The sequence below is a fragment of the Dipodomys spectabilis genome, unplaced genomic scaffold (assembly GCF_019054845.1).
Source record: "Dipodomys spectabilis isolate Male_0828 unplaced genomic scaffold, ASM1905484v1 ptg000140l, whole genome shotgun sequence".
Taxonomy (NCBI): Eukaryota; Metazoa; Chordata; class Mammalia; order Rodentia; family Heteromyidae; genus Dipodomys; species Dipodomys spectabilis.
In genome coordinates, this window is record NW_024870817.1 from 21,983,003 (window position 1) to 22,004,993 (window position 21,991).

The following is a 21,991-nucleotide window of genomic DNA, read 5'->3' on the forward strand; positions in this document are numbered from 1 at the left end:
GAGAATTCTCTGAAGCAAGAAAAATGACTTAAATTTTCTCAATGTGGGATATATATCAAAAAAGTATAATCAGTAATTATGAGTGATACCTTCTCTATATTTTCCTGTAATTTATAATGTTTTAGAATAGATATAGATCTTTCTTATAAGCAGGGGAAAAAAACTTTTTCTCCCAACTTGTTCTTCTAGAAAGAAGAAAACATTTTTTCTCAAAGTAAAGGTTTCCAGGGAACACATAAAGTATCTTAATAATGCTATGCTTCATAAGAGATGCTCAATTTAAAAATATTAAAGCTTTGCCTTGACTAAGTAGAAAGCAACCCAAGGAGTCTAATTATCCTTTAAGGATGGTCAGGTCCACTTGACCCAAATTTTCCCTGGTACAAATGTCCTGCTACAGAGACAATGTCCATTTTGCTTTTTTCTATTTCCAGACTTCCTAGATGGCTATGGGGATGAGGACCTATGAAAGAGAGTTTCCCCACACATTATCCACGGTGGCCCTTTCCCATTTGGCAATGGGCCTTCACTACTCCTGGTAAATCCTGGCCCCATAGAAGAGCAGCATCGTACTAATGTTGCAGAAGCAAGGGGAGCCTCTGGGTGCAGGCTGACAATCTCCTTTCTACATGTTGTCATTTGAATTAAAGACTCCAGTCTTCAGGGAACTCCTTATAAAAACATTACTGAATTCCTGAGATGCTGAAATTTGTATCCTCCTTTTTCCCTAAAAGTGTACCAAAATGTTACTCTCCATCACTTGGCAAGGATTACAGGGAATAGAGGCCATCTCAGATTAGCCGGTGGGGAGGACAGGTCTCAGAGCCATCAAGAAGATGCCAAACACCAGCAGACAGGGCTCACCCTGAGAAGGAAGACACAGCAGGAATAATGTTTCAAGACTGCTTTCCCCCCCCTTACAAGGTGACCAATCCAATGTGACAGAAGGAAGATGTGGTAGCCTGAATCTATGGCCTTTTAGCTGGATCTAGAAATTCTACCTTTGGGGTTTTGGGGGGCCTTTTCTACAGAAAGTAGACTACGAAGATACTTTTAAAAAGACAGAATTGTATAAGCCCCATGCTAAGATATAAATAATTGTGGGAATGTATGTGTGTGTTTCTGTGTGTTTGTCACAGGATTTCCTAGCATAACCCAGAATTTACTACTTAGAACTTCCTACTTATCCTAACCTCAAACTCACAATCCTTCCAGCCCCAGAGGCTGGGATTACAGGTGTGAACTACTACCCCTGACTTGTGAGTGACCTTAAGGAACATTGAAAGATGAAGTTTTAAAAATAGACTGGTGTCAGAGTGGGCTCCAGGTGGGCTCCAGGTGTGGAGACGCATTTTCCTTGGTGCTTACAGTCAGGAAGACAGTCTCGTCAAGCTCTTCCGCCTCTCTCACAACCGTCTCCAGTGTGTCCTTGGCGGTGTCCATGCTCTGCAGAAAGTGGACCATCTGATCATGCAGGAACTCCATCTTCTTCTTCTTCACTTCCTCAAAGCTCTGGGCTTTCTCGTCGTACTGTGCCAAAACTTTCTTCATCATTTCCTCATTCTGTTCTTCCAGTCTTTTTTCCTTTTTGCTACAGTTTTCCTAGAAGATGGGAACAAAGACACTTCAGAATGACACAAGAAGTACATGTGTATCTCTTCCTCCCAACTTTTTTCCTTTTAAAGACATGATTTCTGACATCCTGATGAGAGAATCAAATGTTACATGCATGGTCTAAATTTCTCACCTACCAACCTCCTTTGCCATAATTAATTTTGTAATATAACGCACTGTAAGAGGACCACCAAGAGAGTTTGGGGGGCTAAGATGTAGCTTAGTGGTAGAATGTTTTGTCTAGCATTCATGAGGCCCTGGGTATCATCTTCAGCACCATACACAAACACACACACACACACACACACACACACACACACACACACAATAAAATATAGATATAGATATAAAAATTGCAGAGAGGAAGGGTCCCTGGCCATCATCAATCAAATAAAATGTAAAATGTTCTCCAGGGATGGGGCAGGGAAGCTTCTGCCACAATAAGAGAAACTTTATCACCCATCCAGACACACCCAGTGGACTGGCTACCCTGCTCTAAAAGAGACACTTGGAGGAGGGGGCAATAAAAATCATTGGCTCACTGATCTATGACAGGAACCTAGGAATTGTGCAGCAGCCTTCAGCTGTGGCTGGAGATCTCCACCACTCCTGGTGACCGATGAGGGTGTCTAGGTCATCTCTGGACAAGGATGGAGCATTTCTACCAAATCCCTTCACTGTGGAGGTGCAGAAGCCATCTGCCAGGAGACACGATCTCATCCAGTACAGTATTACTATGAGAGGCACTCATTGAGCCTGGAGCAGTTCTTCAGAGTCACCCCAATGAGGGGTAAGAAAGTAATGTACTTAATTCTAAGTCTCAGATTCTCTACATATGAAATGAATTCAAGAGTAACACCTAACCGGGTGCCTGCAATCCTAGCTACTCAGGAGGCTGAGATCTGAGGATCATGGTTCAAAGCCAGCCCAGGCAGGAAAGTCTGTGAGACTCTTATCGCCAATAAACCACCAGGAAACCAGAAGTGGTACTGTGGCTCTAATGGCAGAGCACAGCCCTTGAGCTGAAAAGCTGAGGGACAGTGTCCAGGCCCAGAGTTCAAGCCCCACAACCGACGACAACAACAACAACAACAAAAGAAACACCTAACTCATATACTACTAATGAGGATTCATTTAGGTAAAGTAGGTAAAGCATTTTGGTAAGTTCCCAATAAATGTGTATGTTTAAGGACAAGTCCTTGATCCTTAGGCAGATAATACTCTCACTGATTACACGCAAAGGGAAGACTCTAAGAGCTTTCCTTTGAATAAACAAAGACAACAGTGGGAGAAAACACACACACACACACACACACACACACACACACACACACACACACACACACACTAGTTCAGATCTTTTTAGCTCAGAATCACTTAATGGTAATACTAAACAAACCAGGATAGAATAAAAGGGATTTTATGAACTTACCTCAATGGTATTAAAAAAGGATTCTATCTCACTAACAAAGGCTTCAATCCTCAAGGACTTTTCTTGTAAATTTTCAAGAAATTCTGCTAATTGTACCTGAAAAAAAGAATTAAAAGATCCTTAGTGTATAATACTTGGAAAAAGAACTTCAAGGAATAGGTTCTACTTGTTCTCTACAAATTTAATGTATTTGGTAGACACTATACCATACTCACTAACAAACCAATCCTTGAGTTATTTTTGCTGCTTCATCTAAACTGCAGGAAATTTTATATGATAAACCGGAGGTGCACAACTATTGAAAGTTACTTTAATTTTCTCATGCAAGAAAGGTAAGATGGTGAGCTCAAAGCATACTTACTTTAATGAACTATGGGTGTAAAAGCTTTCGCCTTAGGTCTTGAGTTTTATATAGTCTCAGACAGCAGCCTTTTTGCTAAAATGCTTCAATATACCTGAGCAGTGTCCTCACATAGGCACATGTGGTATGCATGAAGGACATGGGGTGAGCAGAGTGCCACCTGAAGAAGTCTATCGTACCAAATGACTACTAAAAGGACCCAAAAGTTATGGCAACCTTCAAAGGGTTAAACTTCTCAAGAGGTGATAACCAGATTAAAAAATGTATGGGATACAGGGCGCTGGTGGCTCACACCTGTAATCCAAACTATTCAGGAGGCTGAGATCTGAGGATCACGGTTCAAAGCCAGCCTGGAAAAGTCAGAAAAGTCCCCAAGACTCTTATCTCCAATCAACCACTCAAAAACTGGAAGTGGCGCTGTTGCTGAAAGTGGTGGAGCACCAGTCTTGAGTGAAAGAGCTCAAGGACAGTGCCCAGGCCGAGTTCAAGCCCCACAAGTAACAACAACAACAACAACCAATGTATTAAATAAACAAACTAAACAGAGTAACAGAGGTTCAACCATCTGACTATCCACAGAACGGTGATGACACTACATTGCTGAGGTCTCTACAGGATCTGCCCTGTCCTTCCCTCTGCAACCCATGCCCCCCGTGCCTCCCAGCTCCCATCAACAGGCTGTAATCTTTCCTTGGACTCTTTCCAAGGGTGTTCTCTATCTCTAGAATGTTCTCCTGGCCTATGACTTCTACCACAGCACTCACTATCTCACTTAAGGTTCAGCCATGTTTTCAGAGACATCTTCTCCAGGGCTCCCCTTTCGACTCCACTATTTCCCTCCCCAAAGCACATTGTATCCCATACCACAACCCCGTAATGATTTGGGTGGTCCTACAAGACCATCTTTTTTTTTTTTTTAAGTTTTTCCTCTCAATTCTAATGATGAAAAACATTCTGGACATAAAAAAAAGTCCATAAACATTAAGAAAGAAGAAAATGAATGAAAGGAAGAGAATGATGGACAAAAGTTAGGCCACTATGAAAGGGTGGAGGAGTAATTTGTACATGCAACGATCAATGCCTTACACAAGTACAAAAGCCCACCTATAAAAGGCTAAAGAATTCTCAACTTACAATTTTTAATTGATTTTTATTTCTAAAAAGTTGTCAACCAACTATTAATCTCATGGTTGATATAGCATAATGAAGCAAGCTTCCCTGGCTTTAGTTAACTAGTTCATACTTTGTCCTCATACTCTTTAGAGAAGATCAAGGAGAAAAAAAAAAACCTAAAAGATTTTTAAGCAGGTTACAGTTCTACTTTTGAAAATTTTCAATTAACAGTTTTCATTTTCAAAACTTACAGATGAACAAAACATAGTTAAGAAATCTGAAAAATCTGCTTCTTTCTTCTGATGGTATCTGGTAGCTGTTCCTTAACAAGTATCACTGTGAAATGGGCTACACTTCACTGAGCTAACACATCTGAGGTTTAGATCTCACAAAAGAAGTTGCTCCACCCACTTCCTCTAAACTTTAATAGGTAAAGTTTTAACAGAATTTTTCCCTGGAAAAATAGAATCAGTTGAGAAGGATTAATTTGGTAGGGAGATAAAAACCAGGATTCTCATATATAATTTTATTTAATCAACATGAGCTTGACAGTTATTTAACAGCAACCTAATTGGATGGTCATTTTTTAAATCACTGTTATTAACAAGCTTCTGAGCCAACAAATATGGCTATACAGTCAATAGTGTGAACTCTGGCATCATCCTGCCCTAGTTACCAATCCCAGCTCTGCATCCGATCACCTTGGCAAATCACTTAAACAAACTGAGCACATTTCATTATGTACAAATTGATGGTAGAGACAGGGGAGCTATAAGGTGTCAAAAGCATCCTGTATATAAATAACATAGCACAGGCTTGGCACAGAGTAAGTGCTCCACTCATGTTGTTATTTGCCAATTTTAAGATCACTCTGGCTGCTGTCTGAGAAACAAAGAGGCAGAGGAAAACTATTAGAAGTAATTGAAAGTAGATGAGAGAATCAAAGATTCAATGCTGGTTTCCAATGGCCATCTCCAAAGAAGTGGGATCTTTGTAATCATATATATAGGGTATGTGTTGTGACATTAGAGGACATTATGTTTATAGGATGTTATAAAAATAGGCAAAAAGAATGTGAAAATTGCCCTTTGAGCATATTTTATAAGCCAAAGTAGAAAATCAAAATTTTAAATCTGTTTCAGTATTTTTATAAAATTTACAATAGGGATAGAGGTATGGCTCAGTCATAAAGCACCCACCTAGCAAGTGTTAGGTCCTGAGTTTCAACTCTAGTAACACCAGAGGGAAAACATTTTTTTTATTAGTAAAATACATTTATTTAGTTATCTTTCTTTCCACCAAGACAAGCTGGACAAGCCCCTACAACCAGAGATTACCATTTACCCCTTCATTTACATACATTTTTACATTCTTTAGATTAAAATGTTACCATTTCTCTTCTTGATTTTCTCCTTTAGTGTTTTTCATTGTGTTTCTACAGTGGTTTTAGAAGATCTAATTGCAAGAGACATCACTCAACAAAGGAAAACATTTTTAAATTGCTCAACGTAATATAGGTATACTTCAAGGACAATATTGCAGATTATATAACTAAACTATATTTTCTATTCAGAAGTATATATTTTAAGTGTAAAGTCATTTGGCTATTGTGGGGGGAGGGTAGTCCTAGAGCTTTAACTCAGGGACTGGGTGGTGTCCCTGAGCTTTTTTTTTTTTCCTCAAGATTAGTGCTCTACTACTTGAGCCATAGCTCTACTTCCAGCTTTTCAAAGTTTCCTGCCCAGGCTGGCTTCAAACCACTATCCTAAGTAGCTAGGATTACAGATGTGAGCCATTTTGGCATTTTTGAAAACGTGGTCATTCCTATAAGATGACAAGCCCCTCATAGGCAATGCTCCTAAATCCCTAGGACTTAGAAAATTGCCTTGCATATAGTATATGTCCAACAAGTATTTCTCAAACTAATCTGTGTGTGTGTGTGTGCAAGCGCACACGCGCATGCATGTGTGCACATGGCCTTGAACTCAGAGCCTAGACGCTGTTTTTGAGCTTTTCCATTCATGGAGGACTCTACGACTCAAGACACAACTCTACTTCCAGCTTTTTGGTGATTATTGGACATAAGGCTCTTCCAGACTTTCCTTCCTAGGCTGACTTCAGGCCACAATCCTTAGATCTCAGTCTTCCAAGTAACTAGCAACTAGGATTACATGTGTGAGCCAATGGTGCCCAGCTTGTCAAACCAATCTTAACTAAATCCTTAGAGAAGCATTCTTAGTTGTCCTTCAGATTATTCTGCTTAAGGATGAATATACTAAATATCAGTCATATAATATAAAAGTGACTACATTATATTGTTGGTTTTAAAATGGATTTACCTTAACAGCACTTATTGCTGTGTCAAGCGTTGAAATCTCATGGTCTTTGTGGGTGTCAAATGCCTTGTCCATTGCAGAAATTAGGCTTTTACAGGTATAGCAATATGCCTCAACCTGGGACCTTTTTGGTTCTTTTTGTGCCTTCTCAGTCACTAACGCTGACACTAATTGGTCTTCTTCTGTCCTCTCTCTACCCAACTCTTTCTGTTCAGCAGACATACTTTGTTCTGCCTCTCTTGCAAATTCATGTTTCTTGAGGTGTTCAAAGGATTCCTTTTCTTGAGATAACACATTTTTAGATGTGGATTCTGAATGTAGTTCTCCTGATAAAATGTTTTGACTGACCACTTCATAATTCATGGACTCAACAAATTCATATTCATCCTGTACAGGGCTATTGCGGAGTCTCTCTTCACTTGGCTCAGCTGGGACCAGTCTTCTAGATCCTTCTGGTGGTGTTTCTTGAATATAGGTAGCACCAGATGCAAATTCTTCTTCCTCTGGGAAAGACACTTGTACTGGGACATTCAAATTGACCTCTGGACTTGCATTTCCTACCTCGTTGCCCTGAGTGCTTGGTTCTTCTGCACCCTCTGAAACTTGACAGGTGTCTTCAAATGGAACTGCATAGCTCATTTTTTGAGTAACCACTCTGACTTCCTCAGCTATGGCTACTTTCCTCTGTGTTGCCACGTCACCATGCATCTCCATGTGGCCAATTGGTTCTTTTTCTCTATAAATAGCCTGTGGTTCTTCTTCCAGACTCTTCTTCCAAATAACTCCGGGCTTCCCCCAACTGTCTTCTTCTGCAGCTATCAGTTGGTATGAATCATCCTTAACAACTGGTTTTTCTTCTAGACCTTGGCCTTGGTCCTTTTGAGTTACAGATGTGTCAAGAAGAATGTCATCCCTGAGTGTGTACTTCTCAAAATACATTCCTCTGCCATCGTCAATGTCAGAATGTCTGCTCGGAAGTGATGTCTCCGGATTCACACTGTCACCTTCATTAGCTGTCTTGCCTTCTCCCTTCTTCTGCCCAATTGCCTCTTCATACAGATCCTTATATAAAAATGCAAGTGCAGGTGGCTCTCCCAGAAGCTCAGGATTCACAGCTTTGACAGTGGTAGGAAATATCTGAGCTCTTGACAAAACTCCTTCTTCTGCATCAAATAAAGGCATTCCAGGTGACCTAGAGTCCACATCTCTGTTTGTGCCCTTTGAAGAGGTTGCATCCGCTGATTCTCGGATAACCAAAGATTTTTGTGGCTCTGGGTGAGGTAATTTTTTGTGGTCCTTTTCTAATCCATGAAAGCTTTCATCTAATTTCACCAAGTCATATTTGTGTTCCAGGACACTCTGCTGTGAACTTTCTGGGGAAGTTTCTTCTCTAGCTCTCTTTGAAACTTCCTCTTCAATCGTTAATTTCCATGGAGCTTTCTGCTTTTCTGGATCTGGGGAGATGTTATAATCGATCAAAGTGTATTTTTCAAAATAATCTTCTTCACTGGGAATTATCTGCTGAGTAAAAATTAAATCACCTGTCTCTGGATTGGTGGCTCTCTCCTCTTTTGTTTTATGAGTTGCCTTTTGTTCACTTTCCTTCCTTCCTTTTCTATCAGAATCATTTAAGTTGTTCTTTCGGGTTCCATGGGAAACAACTTCCTCACTTTCCTCATGGAGGAATGTTGTTTTAAATGGGGCTTTCTCTTGCAAACATTCTAACTCAGCTTGCATTTGTTCACTTTCTTCCTGATCCACTGAAGGAATAAAGGCAGGAGCATGAATATTCAATATTTCACAGCCTTCAGAAATGATACTGAAGGCACTCTTCTGATCTTCTGAAAGTCCTACTGGCTTACTAGTTGCTGTAAATTCTTCCTCTTTTGCATTTGTGCCTTCAGGCTCCTTGGACATTTCCTTGGTAGAAGTCATTTCATCAGCAATGATTGCTGATGTATTCATTATAAATTGAGCATAATTGCTTGTTGCTGAAGAATGTGGTTCATTTATGTGGGCATCTCCTCTTGTCTCAAAATGGCGCCTTGAAACAAGAATGGATTGTTTAGGTATCTCAGATGGGTGGTCTTTAAATGTTTGCATGGTATGGACAGTAGGCCTATCTGGAGTTAATTCTGACCATGGAACTTCCTGTTTCTTCATTGTACTAATTTCTGGAGAAGTTCCTGAAACAAGAGGTTGTGGCTTCCCCAGTGACAGCAAATATGGCGGTGTTTCTAATTTCTTTGTTTCATTAGAAGGAAGATCTAATGTCATTTCAGAGTCTGGAGACAGAGGTCCTCGCTTAATGCTTTCATTTGTGATAGCTACTGAGCCATCATTGGATAGGTCTGATACAATAAACTTTTCCTCTTTGAGACTTGACATGACTTTTCCTTTGCTTGACTTTTCTAATACCAGATTTCCTTCCTGAGGTAACAAATGGTTATCTATTTCATCATGATGTGGAACCACTGGGCGGAATACCTTGGTTTTCTCCACCAAAACTTTACTTTCTTCTAATGGATATGGTTGAGTTTCAACTGTCATTCTTTCCCTGATTTCTGGGTGAGCCTCTGAGAGCATGCTTTCTGGTTTTTCAGTAATTGGTGGTGTTTTAATGGATGAAAGTGGTTGAGTTTCATCCAAAGAATGACCTAAAGAGACAGGTGGGTTTTCAGGCACAGACCGGGCTATAGTCAAAGAGTACGGTTGGCTTTCCTGCTTCCTTTCTTCTGAAAATATCTGTGCCTGCCTGTCTTTTCCTTCTCTTTCCTTCTCAGAAGCTACAATAATGTCAGACCTTTCCTTGTGTTCTTTTGAATAGATGTGCTCCAGGCTCACAGCAACTCTTGATTCTCCTAGTTTAGTAGGTCTAAAGTCAGGTATCATTTGTGACTCCCCTATTCCTTGATTTTCTCTATGCTTGAAAGAAACCATCACTTCGGGGTTTTCTACTATCTCCTTCTTTTCTGTCAAGGCAAATGGTGTCGTTTCCAGGCTATCTTTCTTCTCTTCAGAATGTTTCAAAGTAGATTTGGACATTTCCTTCTTGAACCTGTCCTCGCCAAGATTAGCTAAGCTGTCTTTTGATTCTTGTACTGACAAAATTATTTGCTCTGCAGGCTTCTCTGATTGCTTCTTTGTATATTTACTTGTGATGTCAGATGAAACTTCTTTGGGCTGTTGTGGCATCTTATCTACTACATCAAAGGAAATATGTGATTTTTCTTTTTGATCAAGGCTTGGCTCTTCCTTAAGAATAGCAACATTCCATGGAGATGAAGGAATGCTTGCTGGCTTCTGGTGGCTTTTACTCTCAGGAACAGGGAAAGGAATCACATTTTTGGCTTCTTCCATTACTGATTTCTCACCCATAGGGGAATAAGGTTGAATTCCAAGATTCTCCTCAGTTGTAGTTAACTTTATACCCATTTTCTCTGAATAGTCTGAGATTTCTTTCTTCTCATAATCTTCACTATAGACTTCAAAGTTGGATTTGGGCTGTTCTAAAGCTTCTGTGTTTGATAAAGATGTGGAGTTTTCTTTAAGGTCTTGACCTTCTGTAGATTTAACTCTGCATTCTTCAGCCATTTTAAGTTTTACCTCCGGTACTGAAAGATCAGCTGTTTTCCGACTTACACCAGCATCAGGAGGAATTGTACCTTCAGGCTCTACTATGGTCACTGCTTTCTCTACAGAGGGACTTGGCTGAGTTTCTAACTCTTTTTCAGCAACTTTGTCTTCTGAAGTGCTTGATCCAAAAAATAAACTGGACATCCATGATTTGAAAGATGAAATTCCTTTCTTTCCCTTTTCCTCAGGAAGACTTTGCTCCACCACCTTAGGCTTTTCGGGAAGTTTTTGTGTCACCTCAGGTATCTCGGGGGCTTGAGGTTCTTCAGGTGCTTGGATTGAGGGGGTGGGCTTCCTTCGTGTGGGTATTTCAGGAGCTGGTTTCCTTACCTCATTACTATTATGTACAACCTTTGACTGAACCATTTTTGATTCTGCAAATGTCTTCTCTTCAGGTAGAGGAGATGTGCTCCTGTGGGCTTCATTTTCTTGGCCCATTGTGGGTTCCACAACTTCTGCTTTCACAGTGCCTGGCTCTATCCCTTCCACTGATGGGCCAAGCACCACTTTCTGAGGTGTTTTTTCAGGAAGTAGTTTGATTTCTTTCTGGTTCTCTGCTTTGGAAGCCTTGGAAAATTCACCGTTTACTTTCTCCAATATCAAGCTTTCCTTCTCCATCATAGAATGGATCTGTCTCTCCTCTGCTACGTTTCTTTCTCTACTTGGTCCTTGAGCCAATTTCACTTCTTCAGAAAAGTAAGTTTTAGTTGATAAAACAAAACCATCATTGATAGAGGTATTGAGAGCAGACACTGGTTCTTGTAATTCAGCAGAATGTGGCAGAGCCTGCGTTTTGATTTCTCGTGTCTGATCCTCATCGGATGCAGCAGCCTGGAGCTGCTCTGTCATCAGAGCATCGCTGCCAGAGGAAGCCAGCTGCTCAGACTCTCTTCTTCCTCCTTCATGTTGACCAGCCAAATCATCTGGCTTTTGCAGCATCCTGTTATCATCCTTTGGAAAAGGAAAAGACTCTTTCATTGTGGCTCCTTTCACATCTGCAGGCTCAAGTGAAATAAATGATTTTGATTGTTCCACAGGCAAATTTTCTTTCATAAATAAAAATTGTTTGGCACCCAGCTCTGGCTGATCTGCCTGAGAGCTGCTCACATCGGGCAATGTAACAGCTTGAGCTGAATGAAGTGCTCTTTCGGGCTTCTTTTGTTCCACAAGGATGTCAGGGGAAACAATCGTTGATGGTTTTGTAGCAGACTCAAGACGTTCCCTGTTTTCTTCATTTCCTTCTCCTCTGTAACTAAGCTCAGCTCGACTCTTTTCTAAAGCAGAACCCCCAGTTTCAGTTACAAGAGATTGTATTGCTTTTATATCTATGGACCCACTTGGCCCACTTAAACCACCAGGCAATTCGGACCTAGCACTTGGCAGTTCGGATAGGTGGAGTAGCTTGTCTTTCTTCTCATGCTCTCTAGGAAGCTCTGCCACAGCAAGTCCTTGTTTTCCTGAGAGGAAATCTTGCACTGGAGAAGATTCCTCTCCTGCTTGCTTGTTCTCACCATCCCCGAGAGTCAGCAATGCTGGCTCTAAATCTTCTGACACTAAATTTTCAAACTTAGGAGAAGAAATGGTTGTCTCCTCATTTTTGCTTTTTGGAATTACAGGTTTAGGTACAGGTGACACGTTTTGTGCTGAAGGAAATTTGGTTTCTTCACTGAGGTGGAGTGAAAGAGAAGGTTCTGGCCTTGATGTCTCTGAGGCAGACACCAAGTTCTTCTGTGATGAAACTGAACGTTCAGAGCTGAGGCTTGCAGAAAATGAAAGACCTTGTTTTTCTCCTACTCTTGATTCCTCAGATACATCAGAATGCTGAGAGGATGACACTTTAGATACCGGCATCACTGGTTTAATTTCTTCCATTTCTACTTTTGACAAAACAGAATGCTCTGTTATAGAAGATCTACTTGGAGATGAATCTAATTTAATTTCTTTCTCTGATTCTGACCTAGCTGAATCTTTGGGTAAAGAAGTTTCAGTGAGAGAAGCACTTTTAGTTACTTTTTCTTCTTTTCGTACAGAATGCTCATCTATCACTGCAGTTGGTGGCAAGCCTCTGCTTACTTCATCTTCTCCTAGTCTTGCTAATAAACCTGCATGTTCTACAGGAGTAGCAAGAGATGAATCTGTCAGGATGTCTTCTCTTGCTATCTTGGTTAAGCTTACATCAAGCTTCGTTGCAGGTACTGTGGGTTCAGCTCTTTTCTTTCTTTCTTCTGGCAAAGCTGAAATGGTTGGTGCAGGTGGACTGTGTTCAAGTTCCTTTCCTGTTCCTGCCGAGGCTGAGTGAAGCTCTCTCGATATTTTGGAATCATGTTTCACTTCAGAGAAAATCTCAGGTCCAGAAATAGATGTTTCCTTTGGAGATGAAGATGGTTTTGCTACTTCAGGCTCATTCTTTGACAACCTTCTCTCTTCTAGTTCAGAAGTCATAGTTGGAGCGGAACTGGGTTTGACATCCTTCTTTGGCTCATCTACCAAGTCAGGCAAAAGTGAAGAATATTGCATCGCAGACCCTGGAATATTTGGAGACTGAGGCTCCAGTTTTTGATCCTGCGATCCACATGCTGTAGCTGCTTGAGAATTGGAAACAATTTGTTCTTCTCTGACTTTTGGCAAAGTCATCTGCTCCTCTTCAACTTTTACAATAAGTGAGGCTTTGGGCTCCTGTTCTTTCTTTGCATGGACTGAATCAGGTGAAACTGAAAACTGAGATGCAGGAGAAACAAGTTTATTTTCTCCATTTGCCATGGATGACTGTTCGGGTGATAAGGCAGGTGCCGTGGCTGCTGATGAACTGACCTTAATTTCTCCCTTCTCCAATCTACTGGTCAAAGATGGTAGAACCCTGTCTTCAGGTTCAGATGACTGAGTTTTCTGCTGATGTGACAAAATGAGATATTCAGATACAGATGTGGAGATTGTTTGAGCATCTGACTTGACTTCTTGGTCAGCTTTATTTACTGCAGGCAGCAGGCTTGAGTCTTCAGGCTCAGACATGACAGATAAAGGCTCAGATATTTGCTCAGGCACTGGGGTTGCAGCTGTTGATCCCATCTCTCCCTCCTCTGCTTCTGAAAAGTAGGAATATCCTGAAGCTGATCTTGGAGTTAGTAGGGGATCTGGCTCAATTTCATTTTTCTCCATGTCTGGAATTCTATAGGGTGGAATTGAAACTTGGGATGCTGAGTCTGGAGAAAACAGTTCCATTTCTTCAGTGTCTTCATCTGACAAAATAGTTGGTTCAGATGGTGATGTTAAACACACTGGTGAATCACACTCAAGTTCCCTTTTCCCTGTTTCCTGAGTTGCATAAGGTGAAAATGAGAATTCTGACGCAAATGCAGAATCAGGAGAAAAAGGGCCACTGTCTTCTTGTCGCTGTTCTGATAGATTTGTAGGTGAGGAGGCACTTTTTAGATGTAGAGGGGATCTCTGGGTGATTTCTTCCTCCCGGGGCTCTGGTGTTGCATATGGTGGTGCTGAGAAATCAGAAGTGGATGTGGAAGAAGGTGAAAACCGCCCTGTCTCTATTGTCTCTTCTGACAAGGCTCCATCTTCAGAGGGACTGGCTGAGGGTGGTGAGGCCTGGCATTCAGAAATCAGCTCAGGGGTGTGTGGTAAGAAAGTGCATTCAGGGGCTGAAGCTATATCTGGGGAATATGGTCCAAGGGTTTCCTTTTGTTCTTCAGACAAAGCTCTGTGCTTAGAAATGCCTTTTTGTTTGAGTTGGGGCACATCATCCATTATCTTCCTTTGGGATTCCTGTGTTGCTTTTGGTGGAACTGTAGGTTTGGAAGTCAGTTTTGAATCTGGTATGAAATGTTCACTCCCTAGGTTCTCGTCATCTGACAGGGCTGTGTGATCTGACATAGGAGCAGCAGGCAGTGGTGACTGACTTACAGAAGTTGTCTCCATTGTGGGTGGTGAGAGACAAGGTTCAGAAATAGAGGTCACAGTGGGAGAATATGGAGAAGTGTCTTCCTTCTCTTCTCCTGATAGAACGATGGGCTCGGAAGAACCCTGTGGTTTTAACAGGGACTTGGAACCAATTGTTTTCTTCAGTGAGTCTGGTGTTGCATGGGATGGAAGTAAATACTCAGAAGCAGATGTGGAGTCTGGTGTGTAAGGCCCACTTTCTAAGGCCTCATCTCCTGATAGTATCTCCGATGTAACTGCTGAAAACAATGGGGACTGGCACTCAGGGATTTTCTCAGTTGTTGATGGTGACAGAGAGCGCTCAGACACAGAGGCCAAAGATGGAGAATAAGGCTCCAACTCCTCACGCTCTTCCTCCAACAAAACTTCTTCTGCAGTGGATGGAGGAACCACCTCAACGTCTTGCTTCTCTTGTTCATGGTTCAAATCTTGTGGGACTGAATACTCTGAGGCAAAAGCAGAATCGGTGGAAACAGACTCGTTTTCCTCTCTTTCTTCCTCAGACCAAGTGACATGGTCAGGCACGGGTGTTGTCTCTAAAGGTAGAGGTGGCTTCTCTTCTTTGTGTTCCGCTTCAGGAGACACATGTAATGGGAAGGGCTTCTCTGAAACTAATGGACTTTCTGGGTAATCAAGTTCTATGATTTCTTCTGCTAAGTCAGAGTCTTCAAGTTCAGTAGTAGCAGCTGTTGGTAGAGACTCTCCTACTTCATCTTTCCCCGGTTCTTGCAATGTTAGAGAGATGAATGGCTCAGGCATGTGTTCCTTCTTCTCTCCCTGGGCACTGGGGTGAGGAGGAGTCAAGTGTTCAGAGGCTGGTTCTGCTCTATCTGGTGAGATCAGTTCCAGTTCCTCCTCCCCTGGTGCAAACACTTCCTCAGTAGATGTTACCAGGCCTGGTGTCCCCAGAGAATCCTCCTCTGCGCCCAGTGCCACAGAATGGTCAACAGAAAGCGTATCTCTCTTCTTTCCTTCATCAGTGAAAGCTAGAGAGCTCGAAGAGTCAATCTCTGAAGATTCAAAATCTTGTGAATCTGGTTTCAGTTCTTCCTTTGCTGTTTCCAGGAACGCAGTGGCAGATGGAAGAGAGGTGGGCTTTGTTTCGTGAGTTTCCACCTCATCCTCTGACTGTTGTGGCACTGACTGTTGAGGTCTGAGTTGTCCTTGCTCTGCAGTGTTATTCCTTGCATAAGAGGAATCTGTATACTTGGTATGTGGTGTGGCGTTTAGTGGTGAATCAACGTAAGATTTCTTCTGCTCCTCATGGCTGAATAATGAGGTAAAGGACTTGGATCCCTTGGAGAGGGCGCCTCTCCAGGGTGGAGCAAGCTCTTTCCCTTTGTCATCTTCTATGCTTTGGGCTACTGATTTGCCTCGTTTCGAAACTACACTAGAATCACGATTGTCCAAATCTGGCTCTAGACTAATGGATGCATCTTTCCCCTTCCTATAATGTATCTCTTTAATTACATAACCCTTTGGCAACGTTCCATAAAATTGTAGAGGAATTAGTTCTTCTTTTACTGAGTTAAACATCTTGATTTTATATTGCACTGTTCCGATGTAGACAGGTCTTAACACTAACGGCTTGTGTTCTTTGTATATTGCTCCAGTAATAGGAGGAGTATTTGAGGTGGTCTTCTTTTTTCTTGTTTTATCATAAATGCCAGCAGATGACTTCTCTTTCTCTGTGGTTAGTGCTTGGCTCTCTGAAATTAAAGGATTGTCATTTTTGTGTGCTGGAAGATCTTGGGATTCCAAAGAATTTCGTTTTTTACTGCCTTTCCGGCGCAATGACGGTGAGCCATGCTTTGACTTCTGATTTCTCTTCCGAGCCTTCTTAACTTCATCCACAATGAAGGAAACATTTCCTGGAGGAGAATTCAAAGTTGACCCTTCCAGACTACACACACCGGAAGTCTGACTTTCTTCTGAGGCCCAAGGAGTAGAAGATCTACTTGAGTTGGTCTCCCAGGTGATACCACTGTCTTCCCGCTGAACTGCCACCATGGAAAAGGAGGGGTCAGAGATGATACACTCCTGCTTGGTCTTGCCCTCTTCATCCTGGTCTGATAACCTATAATGAATAACACCATCAACAATTATATTACTAGAATAACAAGACAATATTCATATTAATTATTAAAATAAGTCAATATACTTTAACAAAGGATTCATGTGAAATTAAAATATGAAGATAATGTTGCCATCTAGCTACATAAAGAAGAGATTATATAAAAAAATTGAAGTCAGGATATCAAATATCTCCCACGACAGAATGAATCAATATCCCTCACACTCAAAGGAAGCCAGAGTTTAGTCCAGCACTGCCCCTCCCTAGACTGTCTCCCTACCCCCTTGCGACTCACTGATCACTGTTGCTCGGTCACCAGGATGCTTATCATGTCTCTTGCAACTGTGTCACCTCCAAACCTAACTTCCCTCCTAGATTACTGCCATACATCTCCTACCGGGTCAGCTGGAATCAGATCTGCCTCTTTTCTTCTCCACCCTCATCCTCTCCTGTCTGTCTGTCCAGCCTATCTAACATTTTCATCATGGAACTCCTCACTCAAAAATATCTGGGAACTTTTCATACCTATAGAATAAGAAAAAAATTTAAAGGGGTATGGATTTAGACCACTGGTAGAGCACTTACCTAGCTCGTACAGATTCTGAATTCAGTTTCATAGCACAGGGAGGAGGAATTCAAACTTCTTATCACTCTGACCCCTAACCAGCTTTATTTTGGAGCACTTACTTCCCCTTCCCCTTCCATAATTTTGGTTTTAAATACAATCACATAACAACATATTGGTCAACAATGGACTTCATAAACCACCATGGTCCCAAGACATTATAATAGAACTGAAAATATCCACTCCCTAGTGACAAAGCGGCCATGATGATATCACTCAATGTATCACTCATATTTTCAGTGATGCTTTAGAAACAAATTTACTATACAACAAATCATAAAAGAATATAGCATATATAGTTATGGGCAAGTGGTGCTGTGGCTCAAGCGGTAGGGCATTTGCCTTGAGCTGAACAGTGAAAGACAGGCCCCAGGCTCAGGGTTCAAGCCCCACAACCAACAACAACAACAAAACACGTATAGTTTACAGTATGGACAGTATGTAATAATAGATTATGAGAATAAACCATGTACATATGTAAGTTTATTATTTGTTATCAGTGCTTTTTATACACTATACTTTAAAAAGTTTACTGTAGGGGGCTGGAATCATAATGCCATGTTATACTATAGCAACCTCACAGATCTTGTGTTCTTTGCATTTCTTAATTTCATCAATAGACAATTGTGCAGGAACATAGCTCAAGTGATAGAGCACTTGCCTAGCAAGTTATTCAGATCCTGGATTTAATCCTTAACAAAATACTCAAAGAGAGAGAGAAAAAGAGAGAGAGGGAGGGAGAGAAACAATCACCACCTACAGTGATTGATCCTACCATCCAGGTTTGTATAATACTGATATTCACACAACAATGAAATCACCAAATGATACATTTCGCAGACTATATCCCCTATTGTTAAGTGTGTGTAATTAACTATCCAGTATATCATAGGAACTCTGAGTCATACCATTGAATAAAAGGCAGATGACAGAAAATGCCAGTTTGCTATGCTTCATTTTCATCATTGGCAAAACTGGGAGAATAATGGAATGTACTTTATGGGGTGATTCTGTAGTACACCTAAAGTGCTAACAAAAAGTGCTTGGCATATAGCTGGTACTCCATAAATGTTACCTACATTCAGGGCTCCCATACAGTCCTTGAACTAGAGATCAAATAAGCCTTGGCATTATCATTTTCAACCGTTAGAGGTGCTTGAAAGAGCTGTCTTGTTGGGCTCTTCCCATATCTCCTATAGGATGAAGGCTTTGGCTGGCCCTTCACCTGCCCTTGGGTCCATCTCTCAAGATTCTGAAGCAGCTTCTCTGGATTTCCCACTTCTCTTTCTATTTCTTCATTTAGAGTGTTTACCACCCCCACCAGTCTCCACCTTTCTAGCACAGCTAAGTTAATAAGTTCTATTAACCCTTCAAGAGTATTTTTAAACTTCCATTGGAATTTCCTGGCCAATTAGGCAGCCATGATGACCATTGATTCATGGATGGTAATTTGGAGATTGAGACTCCAAGGGCTTTTTTTTTTTGGTTAGTCGTGGGGCTTGAACTCTGGGCCTGGGCGCTGTCCCTGCACTCTTCAGCTCAAGGTGAGTGCTCTACCGCTTGAGCCACAGCACCACTTCCGGTTTTCGAGTGGTTTATTGGAGATAAGAGCCTCACAGACTTTCCTGCCCGGGCTGACTTTGAACCGCGATCCTCAGTTCTCAGCCTCCTGAGTAGCTAGGATTACAGGCGTGAGCCACCAGCGCCCAGCTAAATGTTTTATGTTTTTTTGTTTGTTGGTTTGTCAGTCGTGGGGTTTGAACTCTGGGCCTGGGTGCTGTTCAACTCAAGGCGAGCGCTCCACCACTTGAACCACAGTACCACTTCCAGCTATTTCTGTTTATGTGGTACTGAGGAATCAAACCCAGGGCTTCATGCATTCTAGGCAAGCACTTAGCCACTAAGCCACATTCTAGCCCTTGCATGTATTTTTCTACAATAATAGAAGCAGGGACCTCTCTACATTAAAACCACTAACATAAACATTAAAGTGGTTAAAACCAAACAAAACGCACACACAGACTCTGGCACGGGTGACTTATGCCTGTACTCTTAGCTCCATTCTACCTTCCTGAGAGGTTGCTAGGCCAGCTTTGCAAAAGAAACGTCTGTGAGGCTTCATCTCAATGGAAGAGGCTGGACGTAGTAGCATCTGCCTATCATCTCACCTACCATGAGAAACCGACAATGGACAGTTCACAGTCTTAGCACATCCTGGGCAAGAATTGAGACTGTCTCAAAAACAACCAGTACAAAAGTACTGGAGGCATGGTTCAAGTGGTAGTCTGCCTGCCTAATACAATAATAAAAAAATGCACACAGAATTTGCCTCCCTTATTAATCTCTCTCCTTTCAAAAATAAATCATCAGGCATTGCTTTTATCAGTGGTTAATTCAGGAACATTTTTTTGGGGGGGGGGGAGGGTCCGGTCGTGGGGCCTGAACTCTGGGCCTGAGCGCTGTCCCTCAGCTCTTCAGCTCAAGGCTAGTGCTCTACCACTTGAGCCACAGCGCCACTTCTGGCTTTTTTCTTTTTGCTTATGTGATGCTGAGGAATCGAACCCAGGGCCTCATGCATGCAAGGCAAGCACTCTACCACTGAGCCACCTTCCCAGCCCCAATTCAGGAACATTTTTAAAACACCAGTGGAGAACTTGATTAAAATATTGATAGTGACCCATCCATGCCCCTCTACCCAGTGACTTTAACTTTAATGTGCTAGGGTATAATTTGGGCATTGTTGTGTTTTTACCTTTCAAGCTTCCAAGTAACTCAATAGGCATTCAGTTGAAAAAATCACTGGCCTAAACAATCCTAGTTCCAAAATCTAGCGTATACCTCTCTTGCTCACTATGACCCTTTCCTGGTCTGTTGGATTTGGCTGAGAACCAGGACCTTAAATTATAGGTATGTTCAAATCCCATTTGCTAAACTTCAGCATTCCCCCAGCACTCTACCACCGAGGGAGAAGGAGGTGCTGAGATCTTGCTCTCCCCAACACAGCCAGGTGGAGCCTGTTGCATCCAGAGCCCAAGTCAGCCTCACCCCTCATCCCAGCGGGCTATAACTTATAGCACTTTTTCTTCCTCTTCCTTCTCCTCCTCCTCCTCTTTCTCCTTCTTCTTTCTTCTTTTTCTTCTTCCCAGTCCTGAACTCTGGGCCTAGGCACTGTCCCTGGGTTCCTTTTTGCTCAAGGCTAGCACTCTTACCACTTGTGCCACAGTGCTACTTCCATTCTGTGATTAATTGGAAATAATAGTCTTACAGACTTTTCTGACAGGCTGGCTTCGAACCACAATCTTCAGATCTCAGCCTCCTGAATAACTAGGCTTACAGGCATGAACCACTGGCACCTGGGTACTTATAGCTTCTTCTATACATGTTCTTAGTGTAAAGGATGGGAAAGAGGAATAATTTGTTTCTCATTTTTCCTGGCAACTCTGGGCTCCCTTATTTGTTGTGGTATTAAACTCTGAGCTTAATTAGAAATTAATCTTGGTACTGGACTACATCTTATTTTGAACTGTTTTTTTGGACTCTTTTACATAGCTAATTAAAGTTATTTCTCAGAATTTTTAACTCATACTACTCATTCATTTCTTGTCACTTCACAGAAATAGGATGAAATTAAAAATGAAGGTTATGATATGATCTGGGAAGCCAGCATTTGGAATGCCTGTGACTATAGTAGCATTATAAAAGCAATTACAAATTCAATTTAGAGTTCATTATTGATTGTAAATTCAGTGTACCCAACCAGAGACATTTCCATTACTAGCTAGAATGAGTTCAGGAGTGCTAAGCAGAGCATCCAAATGGCAATCAACAAAGGTGGAGCCCTGCTGAGGTGATCCACTTGATCACTCACCTGCTTATTCAATCATTACTTGTTTCTGCATTTAATAAACTTTTGTTGAGTTTAGATTGTAAGAATTCAAATGTAGATGCAGAACCTTCTTTCAAGAAGTTTAAGTATAACGGTGAGGAAAAACTAAGCATTTCAATACTATTACAGAAGACAGCCAAGACCCAGTGGAAAGAGAAGACCTCAGAGGGGAAAGATTCTTGAGTCGGTTTCTAGAAGAAATAAAAGTTTGCCAAAAGGGTTCATTCTTTTCTTATTGAAGTCTATCAAAGCAACTTTTTTATTATGACTTAGCTTTCCATGAAAATTTATGTAAGGAAATGAAGTGAGACAGTTCTATTGGACCTCCCCCCCCCCCCCCCCCCAGTGGCAGAATTGGGCAAGAAGGTTCAACAGGTCTAAGATCAAGGAAAGGAAAGACTGATACTAAGTAGGCTAATACCACAGATAACATCCAAAGCTCCTTTTGAGGATATCCATGAATTAAGGTTAAAATTTATTAACTATAACTATGGAGATTATCATAGTTCCTCCTTTATCTCATTAATGTGGTGAATTATAGTGATTGATATGCAGATGCCAAACTAAGTTTAAACACCTGCATTGAACTCAACATGACTGTGATGGTATTATACTTTTTATATATAAAGCTGAATGTGGTTCTCATATATACTTGGGAATTCTGTTCTCATGATCATGAATAATATTGGACTGTAACTTCCTTGTTTACAAAATGCTTGTCAAATTTTTATATGAGTATTACATTATAATTTTTTTTAAGATTAGCTGCTTCATAAAGCAAGTTGAGTGTCTGCAATCCTAGCTCTCAGGAAGCAGAGGTAGGAAAATTGTTAGTTTGAAATCAACTTGGGCTATATAATAAAACCCTGACCCCTCCCCCCCCCCAAAAAAGTTGAGAATTATCCCTTTCTTTATTATACTGTGGAAATGTTTGTTGCATATTCAATTTTTTTCTCCTTTACCAAT

At 41.4% G+C, this 21,991-nt stretch overlaps 1 protein-coding gene across 1 annotated transcript in view; it reads right to left on the bottom strand.

Annotated features, from left to right (window-relative positions):
- Cmya5 (cardiomyopathy associated 5) overlaps positions 1 to 21,991 on the bottom strand; it is an 89,047-nt gene that overhangs the window by 36,632 nt on the left and 30,424 nt on the right. The window contains exons 2-4 of the mRNA XM_042691064.1: positions 6,860 to 16,517; positions 3,047 to 3,142; positions 1,369 to 1,602 (exon numbers count right to left, since the gene is read on the bottom strand). Of these exons, the coding sequence (XP_042546998.1) occupies positions 1,369 to 1,602; positions 3,047 to 3,142; positions 6,860 to 16,517 (9,988 nt within the window). The remainder of the gene's footprint in view (positions 1 to 1,368; positions 1,603 to 3,046; positions 3,143 to 6,859; positions 16,518 to 21,991) is intronic.